At 41.2% G+C, this 17,676-nt stretch overlaps 1 protein-coding gene across 1 annotated transcript; it reads left to right on the top strand.

The window, feature by feature from the left end:
* The first annotated feature begins 15,457 nt into the window (after nt 1-15,457).
* TCIM (transcriptional and immune response regulator) lies at nt 15,458-16,963 on the top strand. The gene has a single exon (XM_068971219.1). It carries the CDS (start codon nt 15,588-15,590, stop codon nt 15,906-15,908), a length of 321 nt encoding a protein of 106 aa, XP_068827320.1. The 5' UTR covers nt 15,458-15,587; the 3' UTR covers nt 15,909-16,963.
* Nucleotides 16,964-17,676: the final 713 nt, after the last annotated feature.

The raw sequence follows: 17,676 nt of genomic DNA, 5'->3' as shown, positions 1-17,676 counted from the left end.
CAACACAGTGGGAAAAGGCAGGCACTAAAGTCACACAGAGCTGGGACTGTCATCCCAGCTCAGCTGCCCAGGGTTCTGTGTGATACTTGCTTCCTGAAGACTTAATTCTCATGGGTTCAACAAGTTGTTGGGAGGATGATTTCAGATTTCATACTTAGAGATCGATGTATGATAGAGAGAGAGAGAGAGATGATAGCTCCTCTGTCCAGGGGATTCTCTAGGCAGGAACACTGGAGTAGTTTCGCTTTCTCTTCTCCAGGGAATCTTCCTGACCCAGGGATCAAAACTGGGTCTCCTGCATTGCAGGCAGATTATTTACTGTCTGCGCCACCAGGGAAGCCCTGATATAAATATAGGTTTATGCATAGACAGGCTTCCCAGGTGGCGGTAGTGGTAAAAAAACTGCCTGCCAGTCCAGGAAAAGTAAGAGATGTGGGTTTGATCCCTGGGTAAAGCAGATTCCCTGGAGGAGGGCACAGCAACCCACCCTAGTATTCTGGCCTGGAGAATCCCATGGACAGAGGAGCTTGGCAGACTGCAGTCCATGGGGTCACACCGAGTTGGACATGACTGAAACGTCTTAGCACGCACGATGGCTCAGTGAAAAGAATCCTCCTGCAATACAGGAGACCCAGGTTCAATCCCTGGGTCAGAAAGATCCCCTGGAGAAAGAAATAGCAACCCATTCCAGTATTCTTGCTGGGAAAATCCCACAGACAGAGGAGGCTAGAGTCCATGGGGTTGCAAAGACTTAGCGGCTAAACAACAACAATAACACATATGGATATTTTAGTGACTAAACAGTGGCAACAATACATAGGACACAGGTATAAATATGGTAAAGCCTACCATGAATGTAGGCTTATGAGCAAAGTAGAGGAAGAAGGAAAAGCCAGGACCAAAGCCACATGGTGGATATAGTCGTTTCACACACAGGCTCTCTGTGGTTTTGAATTCAGATAGATCCAAATAAGAAACAAGACTCTGTGCATTCAATTATTAAATTGACCTCACTTTCCACAAATAGCCAAGTCTCAGTTTTACAGGACTCTGTTGATTTGTAAAGAGTAGGGAAGTTGCTTGGAAGGGTAGGAGCCTCTGGAACATGACTTCCCTACGCTCTGTGTTTCCTCTTCACTCTGCCCAGAGCCCTGCCTTCCAGAACCCTGACTAGTTCTGGCCGTCATCTAGTGCTGCATTTCACATAGTAATTTTTCAGACTTTAACCTTTCTCCAGAATTTTTCTAAAAGAGAAATGAATGTGCCTTCTCCCACCGCTCTCATCAAAATAAAAAAGGAGTGATAAGACAACACAGAAGCATTGCCCAGCCATGTAGGGACAAAACCAGGAGAACGTCCAGCTTCCTGTTTACAATGGTGACAGAGGAGCCTGAACCAGGAGCCCACACAGCTGTGCAGGTGTCTCACGATCGCTTGTGGTCCAGGTAGTCTCTGAAAAACTGAGTCCTGGGTCCACTGCAGCCTTGCAGGGCTCCAAGAACTAGCAAGCTTTGCAGACATAGAGTGAATTGAACCCGAGACCCAGGACTCTGCCTTACATCTCTTTTCTGATAGACTGCAGCCTCTCTCAGCTCTAAAATGCAATGACATATTTGGCTTTAAGTGTTAGGGGTTCCATGACAAAGCCAGTCTCAAAATCCTGTTACATAGACAACACATTTGATGCCTTTCACAGCGTTCATGGCTTCTAGCCCAGATGGTAAAGAATCGGCCAGCAATGCTGGAGAGCTGGGTTGGTCCCCTGGGTGGGGCAGATTCCCTGGAGAAGGGAATGGCAAACCCAATCCAATATCCTTGCCTGGAGAATCCCATGGACAGAGAAGCCTGGTGGGCTACATACAGTCCATGGGGTCACAAAGAGTTGGTCACGACTGTGTGACTAACACTAAGGCAAGCTGAACATAAACTAAATTCAAGATTTAGGCACCATTCCATGTTTTTTTAAATTTTTTTAAGTGGCATCATGTGTCAGTGACTTCCTGCCAGGAGTGCAAAGAGGAAGGAAGGTGAGGAAGCCAAAACAGCAGGATTCCTTTTTGCACAGTATGAACCTTTCTGATAGACCCCAGGGGTTTGGGAGTCAGAGGGTAGCACAAAGGGCCAGTGAGCCACAACCTCACAGCTGCTGGGGCTGCAGCCTCTGGTCATGCTTCCCAGCTGCTTCCTTCTGGGTTAGAAGCTGGTGGACACGCCAGCCAAGAGCTGAAGTCCCCTCTGGGATGTGGAGCCAGATTGGACCAGAGGAAGGTCCGGGAACATGGTGTCCTGAAGTGCTTTAAGGTTAGACAAACAGAAGGCTGGAGGGAGCTGGAACTGGAGACAGAAGTCCCATAGTTCAAATGTGTGTGGCTCATCCTGGGGCTTTGCAACTTTTCTATTAAAATTAAAAAAAAAAATCGGTGGACAGCACAGCTAGACACTTAGCATTAGATACTTTGTGATTTATTGATAACCATCACTGCTCAGGTATGTAATCCTATATGGATACTAGCCAAGCAGCTGAGTAGAAACTGACCAGGAAGGAGAACTGAGTGTGCATTTCACTGACACGTTGACTCTGGGAAGGTCTACATGACATCGGGAGGGAAACAAGGTGTAAATGCAAATACCTCTCCCTAAAAAGTACACAGAAAGTTATTCTTTATTGCTTTGGTGTATAAAGTGCTGATTCTCAATCCTGTTGGAGAGTAGCTTTGATGGAAGGGGAGGCATTTGTTACCGGGAAAGAAACAGGAAGGAGCATCTGAAATAGTCAAGACAAATCTGTCTGCAGCTCCAATTTCAGATCACCCATTGGTTTGTTTTAACCTTTGCTGGGCCACCAAAAAGAGCTTCTATCCCTCAGAGAGTTGCCTCCCTTCCTGGAACCCCATCTGTGAAACAGGCGAGGTGTGGTCATTCTGGCCACAAAATCTGCAAGATAGAACAGAGGACATGGCTCTGACAGCACGTCAGCTCAACTCATTTTTATCATGAGAAGATTTCTTTAATGCACATGAGAACTTAGAACATAATTAACTAGAAACGAAGCTTGGCAATATTTGAGAGCTCGTGTAGAACCCTGTGCCTTGAAAAGAAAAAGACAGCGTGGTACCATGATGCCAGGTTTGTTTTTCTAAAAGGCTGATTATAGGAAAGTTAATACAGTCTAAAGGGCTCGGTAAACATGCAGTTTTTTTCAAGGACTGTGGACCAATTCTTCAAAGTTCCGAACAAAAGTTGATAAAGTTCAGGGACCATGATCGGTTTTCCTCTGCACTGGAGTCATAAAATCCATCGTAAATTATACCTGAGTCCACACGATCCTGAAACTCATGTGAATACACTCAGTGCTGCTTTCCCTCCCTTTCTGGGCTGTCTGAAAAATTAGATTTGACCTGCTTGAGTAGAAAAGTAAATTCATCTAGAGAGACAGGAGCTTGGATTGTATAGCAGTCGGGCAATTTTTCCAGCATTTTAGAAACTCATATTCAAGTGTCAACAAGCAGGTAATAAAGGGTCAGTTTTTCACTTCATGCATTTGAAAATGGGCTTCAAATGATATCTACTTTGTTAATTTTCACTCAAGGCTATTCTCTCTCTCTCTCTCTCTCTTTTTTTTTTTTTTTACATTTTTATTGGAATATACTTGATTTACAGTGTTTGTTATTTTCTGTCATACAGCAAAGTGAGTCAGCTATGTTGTTTAGTCCCTAAGTCATGTCCAGCTCTTCGCAGCCCCATGGACTGTAGTCCGCCAGGCTCCTCTGTCTGTGGAACTTGCCAGGCAAGAATACCAGAGTGGATTGTCATTTCCTCTCCAGGGGATCTTCCTGACCCAAGGATCAAACCTGTGTCTCCTGTATTTGCAGGTGGATTCTTTACCACTGAGCCACCTGGGAAGCCTGAGTTTTACATATACATATATCCATGGTTTTTTAGTTTTTTCTCATATAGGTCATTCACAGAGTATTGAGTAGAGTTCCTTGTGCCATGCAGTAGGTCCTTATTAGTTACTATAGCTATACACACACACACACACACACAGTGTTTTGTAATACCTTACGGAAAAACTTGAACGAACGTTTTGACCAACCCCATAGTAGTGTGTATACATCAACCCCAGTCTCCAAGTTTATGTCTCTTCCACTCAAGGCTATTCTTGACCTCTACCCTACACCCAGCAGCACCATCCTTACCCTGTATCATGGCTCCCTTTTTAAATGCTTGGTCCTCCAGTTTCTATGCTATTATCCCTGTAAAATGGAAGAGGGAACCCTTTGGTATGTTTGCAGGCAACAGGACTAATAAGCAAATATAGTCTTTGTTTCTTGGTAAAAGGGACAGGAGGCTTTTGAAATAAAATAAACTTATGTTGCATTAAATGAACAAAGAAATGAATGAATGATTGCCCTTGGGGTCTAAACTACTGATATATTTTTATGTGATTCTACTACCTAGTTCTAGAGACATTAAAAAAATATTCCCCAAATAATTCTAGTGATGGCAACTGTACTGGACTGTCTACCGTTTCAGGGAGTTTATGCTGAAATCTTTCCCATATGCATATTTCAAAAACAACAGGACAGCCACAAAGCAACAGCTAGATATGTAAAAGTTTATTGAACCAGAGGTCACAATCTCCTCTGCTTAGCATCAAAACAGTCATTAAAATTGTCAAGCCAATGGTTTTCAAACTGTAACTTGTGACATTAGTGAGTTTGAAGTCAACTTAATGGATTGTAACCAGCCATTTTGTAAAGAATAGATATAATAGAATGAAAAATTGTTATGGAACTGTACACTATAGTTCATTGTAAAGACCTTGGTAATGTATACACAAGGTTTTGTTTCCTATTGCTGTTGTATTTAGTTTATGATAAGCTTTTCACTGTGTGATATTTATTCTTCTAAATGACTATGCAAATCTGATATTAAAATATACAGTTAAAAATGTGTTTCAGGGGTATATGTACATTACTTATATATACATGAAACATATACATTTCTTATATATAATTGAAACAAAAATGTTTCATACTTTTGTATGTGTGGGCAACTTGGTAACACAAGCTATAGATCATATACAATAAATATAAAAATAAGTACTGGTCTTTTCTCACCACTTTCAGTCCTCTACGATATACTTACCAAGTGGTCATCCTGACTGTACCTGAATTACATTATCTAATGTAAAGGCATTAAATAAATGCCTTTAATTACACTGAGTCAGAATCTGTCTTCCTGGAACTTGTCTATTGCATTGACCATATTTCTCCCATTAGGCACTTTTCAGATAAGCCTGCTTTTTCTTACACTTACTAACCTTTCAATATCTAAACCGAGATATGTCGTCCCTGCTAAGGGACTTTTGCTTCACCTTATGAAGAATTTCAAGGGCCCAGTTGTCTTTCAGTGGCCTTGAGATGTATTGTGGCCAGATTTCTCTGTATCCTTCATGGGTTTGGGCGGCATATAGTTCTCAGAAAGTCAGACAGAATTAGGTTAGTCTGGGGAGAGGGGAGCCTGGTGTGACTGTAATCCTTCTCCGGAAACGAAAGTCGAGAAGGACCTTTAGGAGTGGCCGTGTGTATCTTCTGCTACCCTACTTATAAAACCTGAGAAGCACATGCCAGGAGTTCTCCTTTCTCTGTGGAGCTCCATTTAGAGAAAACCCCAAATCCACCAGTGTCTCAACTCTAACTAGAAGCACACACTGAGGGGGAGGGAGCAGCAAGTGGGAGGAGATGGTTGGTAAAGACTTATTTTAGCTTTAGTCATAGATTACAGCAACACACGCTACTATAAATACATATAAATATCTCATGCTCACTTCCTGAGAAAAACATGTTAGTTTATGTTCACAACTGTTTCCTTTTGAACGAAGCTATTAATACCAGGAGCTCAGTATCTGAATCTGAACAGCTAATTAAAACGTTAAAGAAGAAAAGCTTATCTTCAGTTCCTTTTTTTAGGAGACTGTGCAAATATAGACAGTGGCTTAAGTAAAGACAGCTGTTTCATTTCACATGCAAAGGCACCCTTTAAAAAGCAGCACTTTTGAAAACTGGTCTTGGCAGTCATTCTTTGCAATAAAGTTGTGGATTTCCGCCCCGCCCCCACCCCCACCCACCCCCACCACCCCCACGTTTCAGCTGAAAGATTTTGGGAAAGCATTTGTCTATTTTGCTTGGATTTTTTTCTTTCTTGAAATTTTTATTGCTTCAGAATGCTTAATTTGTTCCTCTGTATGAAGGAAAGGAAATGTTAGAATCAAAGTTTCTTTAAAAAAATAAGTCATTCTTTCTCATCAGCAATAATGAAAGACTGAAAATACATTTAATAGAGTTTACGGAAATAAAAAGTGTCTCCTGATAAATGTTTAAAGGCATTAACCACACTACAGAAGAAATGGAAATCTAGTATCGCTTTTAGGCAACCATATGTAATACAATGAGGCTTCCCAGGTGGCTCAATTGTTGAGAATCCACCTGCCAATGCAGGAGACAGGGGTTTAATCCCTGGGTCAGGAAGATCCCCTGGAGAAGGAGATGGCAACCCACTCCAGTATTTCTGTTTGGGAAATTCCATGGAAAGAGGACCTACATGGGCTATAGTTCATAGGGTCACAAAGAGTCAGTTGGACATGACAGAGTGCACACACACACACACACACAGAATAAAATAAAGGCCCTCAAGGCAATTACTGAAGAGAATGACCATTTCAGTTGTCAAGTATAGAAAAATGAAGGGAATTTCAGTGTCCGATGAAAAGAAGTCACGGACATGACCATTGACCATTAACCATTGTTTTCACATGTTATTCACCCTCTCTGGGGCTCAGTAATTTTCCTTATGCAAAATAATTCTAAAACTATTTATATGAATTTTACTTTGTGCCAGACATTGTTCTAGATTCTGGATTCATGCATAAATAGGATAAAGAAAGCTATAAGCAATGTTGATTTCTTGACAGTTATTACTGAGAAAAAATTAAAAAGTTACATCTCAGACCTCTCCTCTGAGCTCTAGATTCATATACTCAACTGTCTTCTTGGCTTTTTCCGAGGCATTTCAGATTTACAATATACAGAACTGAATTTGTTTTTTCTTCCGAAAACTCTCCACTTTCACCTTCTCCAGCTCAACCATCCACATCAGGGAGCCCAAGACTTAAACTGGGAGTAGCCCTTGATACTTAGCCCATCCCCTGTTCAACTCATCACCAAGTCCCTTTGAGTTTATTTCCAAAATACGTTTAGAAAAATCTGCTTAACTATCTGAAACCATAATTGTTCTCTTTAGTTGTCTCTGACAGCCCAAAAAGTATTTCCAAAAGTGAGATTACAAATCCCAGCTGTTTCACTTCCATGCGTGTAACCTTTTAAAGACTGCCCCTTGCACTTCAGATAAAATTTTAAATCTTCACCCTGGTCATCAGCCCTCTGCGTCATTCGGTACGAGTGCTTCATCGTTGCCCTCTCCCGGCCTTGCTGGTTTCTATCTCCCACCTCCATTGTCTCCAGTGTCTGTTTTCCTGTCCTTCAAACTCATTCCCATCCCAGGGCCTTTGCACAGGATTCCCTCTGCATACAAAGCTTCCCACTATGCTCTCTCCTTGTTCATTTCAACATTCACTTCAAGTCTCAGCTTAAACATTTCTTCTTCAAAAAGACTTCTTATGACTCAAACAATTTCAATGAAGCCTCACCTTGATTCCTCCTTTATACCACCTGAGGCTTTCCATTTTCTAGCACTTACACAATCTTCTCCACATACTGGTATATTTACTTATCCATCTAAAGTATCTTTTCTTCTCTAGGCCTCACGTTCCACACACACAGGGCCCATGTCCATTTCCCCCAGCCTACTTATTCCTCAAGCTCATGGCACACAGTCAGCATTCAATAATGTATTTGTGACTGAATCTATAAATCAGTGAATAAAGGCATAAAAAGACATGCAGCACTGTTTACAACAGCCAGGGCCTGGAAGCAACTTCAGTGTCCACTGACAGATAAATGGATAAAGATGGGGTACATATACACGACGGAATACTACGCCGCCATAAGAAGGAATGAAATTGGGTCATTTGTAAAGATGCAGATGGACCTAGAGTCTGGCATACAAAGTGACTTCAGTCAGAAACGGAAAACCGAAAGTCATATGTTAACACATGTGTGTGGACTATAGAAAAATGGTGCAGATGGACTTATTTGCAGGACAGGACTAGAGATGCAGATGCAGGGAATGGAAGTGTGGTCATGGGGGGCAGAGAGGGGAATGAACTGGGAGACTGGGATGGGCAGATACTATGTGTCAAGTAGCTAGCCAGTGGGAACCTGCTGGAGAGCACAGGGGGCTCACCTTGGTACCCTGTGATGATCTAGAGGGGTGCGATGTGGGGAGGTGGAAGGGAGGTCCAAGAGGGAGGGATATATGCATACATATAGTTGCTTCACTTTGTGGTACAGCAGAAACTAATATAACATTGTAAAGCAACTGTATCCTAATCAAAAAAAAAAAGAAAAGAAAGAAAGAAAGTTGAGAAAAAATTTCAAACTATAATAAATAATGAGCAGTAATTAGGAAACCATACAATGGTAGAAAAAAAAAACACATAAGATTTAAAGATTAAAAAAAAAAAAAATGAGAGTTCCAGGGCTGACTGTCATTTAATTAGCTCCAAGATTAGGGGAAACTTACTTAACTTCTGTTATACCCAGTTTTCTCATCTGCAAAATAGGGATGATAATGCTAGTGATGTTGTGAAAGTCAAATGAAGTAATACGTGTGAAAGCACCTGGTAAATTATAAGGCAGTATGACATTTTTTATTTTATTTTTTATTTTACTCTACAATACTGTATTGGTTTCGCCATACATTGACATGAATCTGCCACGGGTGTACATGAGTTCCCAATCCTGAACCCCCCTCCCACCTCTCTCCCCATATCATCTCTCTGGGACATCCCAGTGCACAAGCCCCAAGCATCCTGTATCCTGTATCAAACCTAGACTGGCAATTCATTTCTTACATGATAGTATACATGTTTCAATGCCATTCTCCCAAATTTTGTGGTTAAAATGTCCAGGGATAATTCAATGAAAGTGTAAGTTACACATTTCTAGTTGTTCACTTCTGTACTCTTCATTTTCAGGAGATTGCCGGGGAGAAAAATTGGAAGACAAAACAGAATTGAGGTTAATTCTGTATGCTTATTTTCATTCAATTCTTCATGTAATAATTCAATAAGTATCCATTAGATACATTCTCTGTATCAATCACTATACTGAATATCTTTGGCCCTTTAAAGATATAATTAAAGGGATTCCCTGGTTGTCCAGTGGTTAAGACTTCGCCTTCCAATGCACACAGTGAAGGTTCCATCCCAGTCAGGAAACTAAGATCCCATATGCCTTGTGATCAAAACACTGAAGCATAAAACAGAAGCAATATTGTAACATATTCAACAAAGACTTTAAAAATGGTCCACATCAAATAAACTTTTTAAAAGTTATAAATAAAATAATTTATAACATTTTTTATCTGAAAAGGTAAGTCTAGAGTCTTGTTGAAGCAAACAATAGTGGCAAGTAGCCCAGAAAAAGGTCAGGAAAACCTTCCCCTGAAGAGATTTTGAGGATAAGAAAAAAAAATCTGGAAATGAATTCCGTCTGTACCATTTACTTTGGACAGATTGTTTAGCCCAATTCTTTGTGTGTGGTGAAAATGGAGGTCAGTAACAAGTACCTCCAGCTTTGTTATGAAGAATAATTCAGATATATGAAGAAAACGAGGTAGGCAGTGGTGGTTTAGTTGCTAAGTCACGTAGGATGCTTCTGTGACCCCGTGGACTGTATCTTGCCAGGCTCCTACAATCCATGCGATTTCCTAGGCAAGAATACTGGAATGGGTTGCCATTTCCATCTCCAGAGGATCTTCCCAAACCAGGACTCGAACTCACATCACATGTCACTTAATACATTTTCTTCTTTCTCTTTGTTTGCCCAAATCTTTTCATTATATACAAAACTAACCAAGGGTAGTGTTCACTGGCAAACAGATCCATTTGTGCGATGGAAAAAAAAAAAAAATACTGGAAAGCTGGTGCTTGGAAGAACATACATTAGCCTCGAACCTGCTTCTTTTAAACAGCCCTCCTTATGTCATGTCTTGACTACGGGAAGCAGAAATTCTGGAAGGCACCTACCTATTTGGTACCATCCCATCCACATGCAACTTGTGGATCACTGCCAATCATTTTTCAGTCTGTTGTCTACATCATCCACTGCAAATATTTATACAAAGAAGGGAAAGAACAGAGCGACAGCAGAAAAAGTCTTTCCAAGCACATATGGAGTTACCTTCGACAAAGAGCATCAGCAAATCACAGTCAAAAGGCTTGTGGCATACTTCTGGGAAACAGAAACTGACCTTGTTTCCCTGTGGATGGTCTTGTCTCTAAACAATTCTGAAGCACCTTAATCTCTCAGATTCATCTGAATGCTCTTAGGCAATCCTCAAGGAGACCTGCTCAGTGTCATGTGGGAACATTACTCAGGTTTTTTTTTTTTGAAGAGAGAGCTTGCAGTTGATCTGATATCAATTCCAGTAGAGAGTTTAACATCATGGGCTGTGGAGTCAGAAAATAGCCCTCGGTTCAAGCCGTCTCATCAAGGCTGAGGGGTCTGCAGAGTGAATTCATTTCCTTTGGCCACTGTACCAAACTGCCACAAATTTAGTGGCTTAAAACAATACAGACTTACTATCTTACAGTTCAAGAGACCCCAAGTCTAAAATGGGTCTATGGGGATGTGCTTCTTCTTTAGAATCTACAGAAGAACCTCTCTCTTTGACTTTTCCAGTTTCTAGGCGCTGCCTGTCTTCCTTGGCTCATGGCCCCATCCCTCCATCCTCAAAGTCTCTCACATCTCTGCCCTCTGACTTCTTTCCTCCCTCTTATAAGGACTTTTACTAACCACATAATAATCAAGATAACCTCCACATCTGGAGATCTTTAATCTACCTACAATGACAAACTTCCTTTTGCCGTTTAAATCCCTTTTTCAATATAAAGTTGCTTTTAGCCTGTACTTGTAGGGTTTAGGGTTTAGAACATGGACTCTTTTGCGGGGAGAGTAGGATATTCAGTCTACAGCAGGGAGCAAAGTACCATTGCCTCACTTGTTTTACTGGTCCCAAGAGGAGTTCAATATTTCCTACCCCCCAAGGCTGGTGTGAAAATTAAATGGAGTCACACATATTGTTATTTAACACTACTATGGAAACACATTAAGCGACCCAGGAGTTTCAAGCACATCAAAGAGATGGGTGGATCTGATCCCTGCTCTTGGCTGTTTTTGTTGTTCAGGCCCTCAGTCATTTCCAACTCTTTGCAACCCCATGGACTACAGCATGACAGGCTTCTCTGTCCTTCACCATCTCCCAGAGTTTGCTCAAACTCATATCTCTTGAGTTAATGATGCCATCCAACCATCTCATCCTCTCTCATCTCCTTCTCCTCTTGCCCTCAATCTTTCTCAGCATCAGGGTCTTTTCCAGTGAGTCACCTTTTTGCATCAGGTGGCCAAAATATTGGAGCTTCAACATCAGTCCTTCCAATGAATTCAGGGTTGATTTCTTTTAGGATTAGTTGGATTGATCTCCTTTCAATCCAAGGGACTCTCAAGAGTCTTCTCCAGCACGATAGTTAGAAGGCATCAGTTCTTTGGTGCTCAGCCTTCCCTATGGTCTAACTCTCACATCCGTATATGACTTCTGGAAAAACAATAGCTTTGATTATGCAGAACTTTGTCAGCAAAGTAATGTCTCTGCTTCTTAATAAGTTGTCTACATTTGTCATAGCTTTCCTCCCAAGCAGCAAGTGTCTTTTAATTGCATGGCTGCAGTCATTGTCCACAGAGATTTTAGAGCCCCCCAAAAGAAAATCTGCAACTGTTTCCACTTTTCCTCCGTCTATTTGCCATGAAGTAATTATGCACTTAACTAACTGAGTAAATGAGTCTATACCTCAGGGGACAGTGGCATGCTGGGAATCAAAATTTGTGACAAATTAATAAAAAGAGGATAAACAGCACAAGCCTACATGAGTCACTTCAACAAAGGGCAGAGCATGAAAAGGTTTATGAAGCCTTGAGCGATGACAGTTAACATGGGTAATGTCAATTTCTTGGCGCTCTGCATGCCACAAAATAAAAATTCAGTAAAATTACTATTGCTGTAATAATATCTATTTTTATTTTTTAATGAAATGTAATTGATTTACAATGTTTTGTTAGTTTCAAGTGTATAACAAAGGGATTCAGTTATACATATACATATATCCATTCTTTTTAACATGATTTTCTTGCATAGATTATTACAGAATATTGAATAGTACTATATGCTGCTGCTGCTGCTGCTGCTAAGTCGCTTCAGTCGTGTCTGACTCTGTGCGACCCCATAGACGGAAGTCCACCAGGCTCTCCCGTCCCCAGGATTCTCCAGGCAAGAACACTGGAGTGGGTTGCCATTTCCTTCTCCAATAGTACTCTATAGCAGGTCCTTATTGGTTGTCTATTTTATATATAGTAGTGTGTCCATGACTAACTTCTAATGTATCCCTCCCCCCTTATTTTCCCCTTTGGTCACCATAAGTTTGTTTTTGAAATCTGTGACTCTGTTCCTGTTTTGTAAATAAGTTCATTTAGATCATTAAAAAATCAGATTATACATATGAATAATATCATATGCTGTGTCTTTCTCTGTCTGAACTGTTTCAGTTACTATAATCTTGAGGTCCATCCATGTTATTGTAAATGACATTATTTCATTCTTTTTTGTCATTGAGTAGTATTTCATTGTATTTACATATATAAACTTCTCTATCAGTTCATCCGTCAATGGACATTTAGGTTGTGTCCATGTCCTGACCATAGTAAACAGTGCTGCAGTCAACACGGTTTCGTGTGTTCTTTTGATTTATGGTTTTCTCTGGATATATGCCCAGGAATGGGATTGCTAGATCATATGGTAGTTCTATTTTTAGTTCTTTGAGGACCCTCCATACTGTTTTCCATAGTATCTTCACCAATTTAGATTCCCACCAACAGTGTAGAAGAGTTCCCTTTACTCCACACTCTCTTCAGTGTTTATTGTTTATAGGTTTTTTGATAATGGAATAACCACCATTTTTATATTAGTGAAGCTGCCACAGAGATGTGCTAGATACACGCCACTGAATCCCTAGTCATGGGCAGCAGAACGTACGTTTCTTCTTTGGAAAACCCAGAACAAGCATCAGCTTCCATGGTTGGGAAGTTGAATACAGCTGGCCTAGAAATATCTCTCAAGGAAGCTCAGTTGAAAGAATCCACCTGCAACTCAGGAGACTCGGGTTCAGTCCCTGGGTGGGGAAGATCCCCTGGAGAAGGAAACGGCGACCGACTCCAGTATTCTTGCCTGGAGAATTCTATGGACACAGGAGCCTAGCGGGCTACAGTTCATGGGATGGCAAAGAGTCAGACACGACAGCAAATCAACCACCACCACCGATGTTTTACAAAGTAAAAAGGAAATTTGGTGAGAAAGCCTGTGGGGGTGTACTCTGCCTGCCCTGCCCTCCTCCCCCTGCCTTCTCACCCCAAGTCACCTTCTCACTCTTCTCTGTTAGTTCTGCCCCAGCCACGCTGACCTCCTGGCTGTCTTTCTTCATTCCCTCCTACTCGTATCTTCAGGCCTCGCCACTTGGTGTTCCTCTGCCTATAACACCCTTCCTCCAGGTGTCTGCATAGCCTACTCCCTCAGGTTTTTGCACAAGGTCACACTGAGAAACTTCCCCTGACTTCCTAACCAAATTCCAACCCTTCCCCACCTCTCCTATACAACCTGCTTTATGCATTACCTTCTGATGTCATCTAGACTACAGATGCACGCTTTCCTATTGTCTGTTTCCCAGAAGAATGCAAACTCCATGAAGGTAACTTAGGGAAGTTTTGTTTTTCACTTGATCTAGTGTGAGTCCCTGTTATATTTCCAAAGTCTAGAAAGGTTCTAGCTAGAAGTCAAGTGCACTAAGTTGCTTCAGGCGTGTCCAACTGAAATCTGCCAGGTTCTTCAGTCCACAGGACTCTCCAGGCAAGAATACTGGAGTGGGTAGCCATGCCCTCCTCCAGGGGGATCTTCCTGACGTGGGGATTGAACTTGCAGTTCCTGCTGTTCCTGCGTTGCAGGTGGGTTCTTCACCGCAGAGCCATGGAGGAGGCCCCGCTGAAAGTCAACCTTGAATATACATCGTTTAAATAAGTGAGTGAATGAGTGAACACACGAAAAGTGCCCCTAATTCAGTTTTCTAGGAAGGTATGTTCTCCACACGCTCTCCCTTTGTGAATTTTTTTTTTTTAAGGTTGTACTATGTGCCTTACAGGATCTTAGTTCCCCACCCAGGGATCAAACATGTACCCACCGCATTGGGAGAGCAGAGTCTTAACCACAGGAACACCAGGGAAATCCATGTGCATTTCTCTAGGAGACTAGATGGGAGGAAAATGAAGGCCACCTCTGTATTCGAGAATGCTAGGACCTGGCAGAAGGTCCCTGAAGAAGAGTCTCTGGGGCACTTTGAATCTGACACTGAACTCTGGGCAGACTGTTAGTGTTCCATACATCACTGGGGACAGTGGCTGGCTGAATGTGGTGGAGTGTGGAAAGCACAGATTTTAAAACTTGCTTTGACTGTGTCTGACTGATGCCAAAATAAATATGAAAAAAGTCGATTCATCCCTTTTGAGTTCTGTGTACATAAAGCGCCTTTTAACTCTTCCTCCTGGCTTTTTTGACCTTGCAGTTGATATATACACAAGCCTAAGGAGAAATTGCCCACTGTCATTATTTTTATTAAACTACAGCCTGATCCAGTAATTGCAGATTAGCTCTTAGACGCAGTCTCTGAATGGTCACTGACTCAGGCTGTGTCACGTCAGCATTCTGTAGTGTCTGAGCCCCAGTCCACCGTCAGACTCCAAATCAACGTCTTTGATTGTTAAGCTTTCTCTCAATAGCTCCGGGGTTGCCCTGCCTAGGGAAGTCCAGAGGGCGCTGATGTGGGTTGCCAAATGTTTAGACTATACTTTTATAACTTCTCTGGGAATTAAAACTTTTCGGTGACTGGCAGAAGCTTTTGTTTTGGTTGTTTGGGAAGATTTTCAGAAGCTAAAAGATTTCACCATGTGTATTTCTTCGCTTTGCGCTGTTCTGGTTCAAGCTCCTTTTTTTTCCTTTTTCCTACAGAGGAGCCCAAACCTGTAATTCGATTGCCACAGATGTATTAAAAAGAATCCCTCTCTTTATTTCTGCCCTGTCGTTGAACGCAGCTTTCAGTAACACTGAACATAAGAACAGGAAGGACATTGGCAACTCAACTGTTAAACTGGTCTGCGATTATGCTTCCTTGAGATCACTCTGATGTCACCAGTGTAATCTGAGCCTGGAGCTTTTGTTCACACTTTAAATAGCAGTCCCGGAATGATTTTGCTACAGACTCTCTGGAGAGCCTGGGAGCTGAATTCCCGAAGAATCCCCCATCCATGAAAGCCAAGCCAAGCCACCCAGCCTTCAGCATGTCCACCTCGCTGCGAGTCAGCCCGTCCATCCACGGCTACCACTTTGACACAGCTTCACGTAAGAAAGCTGTGGGCAACATCTTCGAAAACATAGACCAAGAAGCATTACAGAGGCTCTTCAAAAACTCCGGGGACAAGAAAGCGGAGGAGAGAGCTAAGATCATTTTTGCCATAGATCAAGACCTAGAGGAGAAGACGCGAGCCCTGATGGCTCTGAAGAAGAGAACAAAAGACAAGCTTTTCCAGTTTCTGAAACTGCGGAAATATTCCATCAAAGTTCACTGAGGACCAGAGGGTGGATAAGGACATCATCCAAGAATGGACATTTAAAGACCAAGTGAGTCTGTAAGACCCTGACACGCACAGCATCTTGCTGTTGCCCTGTAAGTTTCTCTTCCGTCAGGACTCCGGGACTCGGGGCAGGAGAGGAACAGAATGAACTGGTGACAAGGACTCCAACCAATTTCATGCCTGTGCTGTTCCAGTGGAGAAGTGCTTTCGGCAAGGATTGGAAAACTCTCCCTGCAGGAGAAAGACTGGCGCTGATGTCAGGAGGAGAGTCTGAACGGACATAATGGGAAGATGACAGATGGCTGAGAAAGACTGGCAGCCAGGGTCTCCTGGTCAGGCCCTAGGACTGAAATTCAACCTGAACTTTTTTTTTCCCTTAAACAATCTGAGCAGGGAGGAGGGAGGACGGAGAGGGGGATTAAGAGAGAGAATTCCATGCTGCAATCGTTTACTGAGTTTTTTATTTGAATGTTCCAAGTGTTGCCAAGATTCAATGTTGTCTATTGGTAGATTTTTTTTCTTTTTAAAGATCAGTAATTGATTATTTATTTGCATTTGTGACAATGCCTTAAAAAGTGCACCATATGATCCAAGAACAAATTCAAGGAACTGCAGTATTTTCAGCATCTTGGTGAAACCATACGCCATCTTCTGGTCTGTAAGGAGTTTTTAATGCATTTCAAACTGGTTACCCAAAAGTTAAAATAATGGGGTCCTTTATAGTTTCGAAGTACTGTGAACAAATTTTATAGTGTTTTTTAATCTTCTGACTAATGCTGAAACATAATCTAAATTTCTTACAGTTACTGCAGTAAGCATTAGGAAGTGAATATGAGACACTCAATAGTTTATAAAGATGCTATGTTTTCTATAATTTATTATTCATGACAAATGATATGCAACCTTAATAAATTAATATAAACTTAGCTGCTCTTGGTGTTGGTGATTGATCTCAAAGGAAAAATAAGATGGTGATTTTTATTATAAAGTTTTATGAACTTTCCTAAGGATTTTACTCTAAGAGTAAGAGGTGCTTTTATATTGCTTGCTACATTTTACAAAGAAAATTCTTGCCTCACGTATCTAGGAAGTTTCTCTGTCCCAACTTTAAACTATAAAATACAGACATAGAAATGCATAGATTGGCTCATCAATATTGCTGTTTATGTACCATAGGAGGTAAGTTGTAAAAAGCTTTTCTCTCCATATTTGAAATTTTTCCTCTGTGGCTATAGAGTTTTGTACATTTATTTCACCCCAATCAATATACTTGAGGGTCAGAGTCTGAATTATGATCAAGATTTTGTGGCTTATCAATGTTTATTTATTACAAACCAACATGGGAATAACACTATAGTCTCTTTGCTTATTTCCTCATAGGATTATAATAAAATATTTCTAAGAAGGCATATAGCAATGCCTGCTGAGCTTTCCTAGCAGAAAGAAATTTAAAAATTCCCTAGGAACTGTTTCAAAAGAACATCTTAAAAGGTTTTTGAAACTGCTGATCATAGTAAAACAAAAGTGAACAATCTGAAATCTTTGGGGACAGTTATATGTCAGGTTTTTAAATAGCACACTTTTTAAAAAGAAATTAAGTAGTTAAGTCTTTTAAAATATTAATTGATTTGTTTACTACAGATAAAATAAATCATTCCAGGAAAAAGGAATTTTTTACATGACAGCATCCATAAAAACCACAAATCAATATGCAGAATTTTGTGCTTGCATGTGTGTGCATTTTTCTTGGAGGAGTATTTAT

This window comes from Capricornis sumatraensis, chromosome 4 (assembly GCF_032405125.1).
Source record: "Capricornis sumatraensis isolate serow.1 chromosome 4, serow.2, whole genome shotgun sequence".
In the NCBI taxonomy this organism is placed as follows: Eukaryota; Metazoa; Chordata; class Mammalia; order Artiodactyla; family Bovidae; genus Capricornis; species Capricornis sumatraensis.
Note: the sequence above shows the minus strand (reverse complement) of the source record. Positions and strands in the feature narration are given on the sequence as shown.

What these genes read in the sequence shown, in the direction of transcription:
- TCIM (XM_068971219.1), top strand. Translation starts at nt 15,588, where the DNA reads ATGAAAGCCAAGCCAAGCCACCCAGCCTTCAGCATGTCCACCTCGCTG.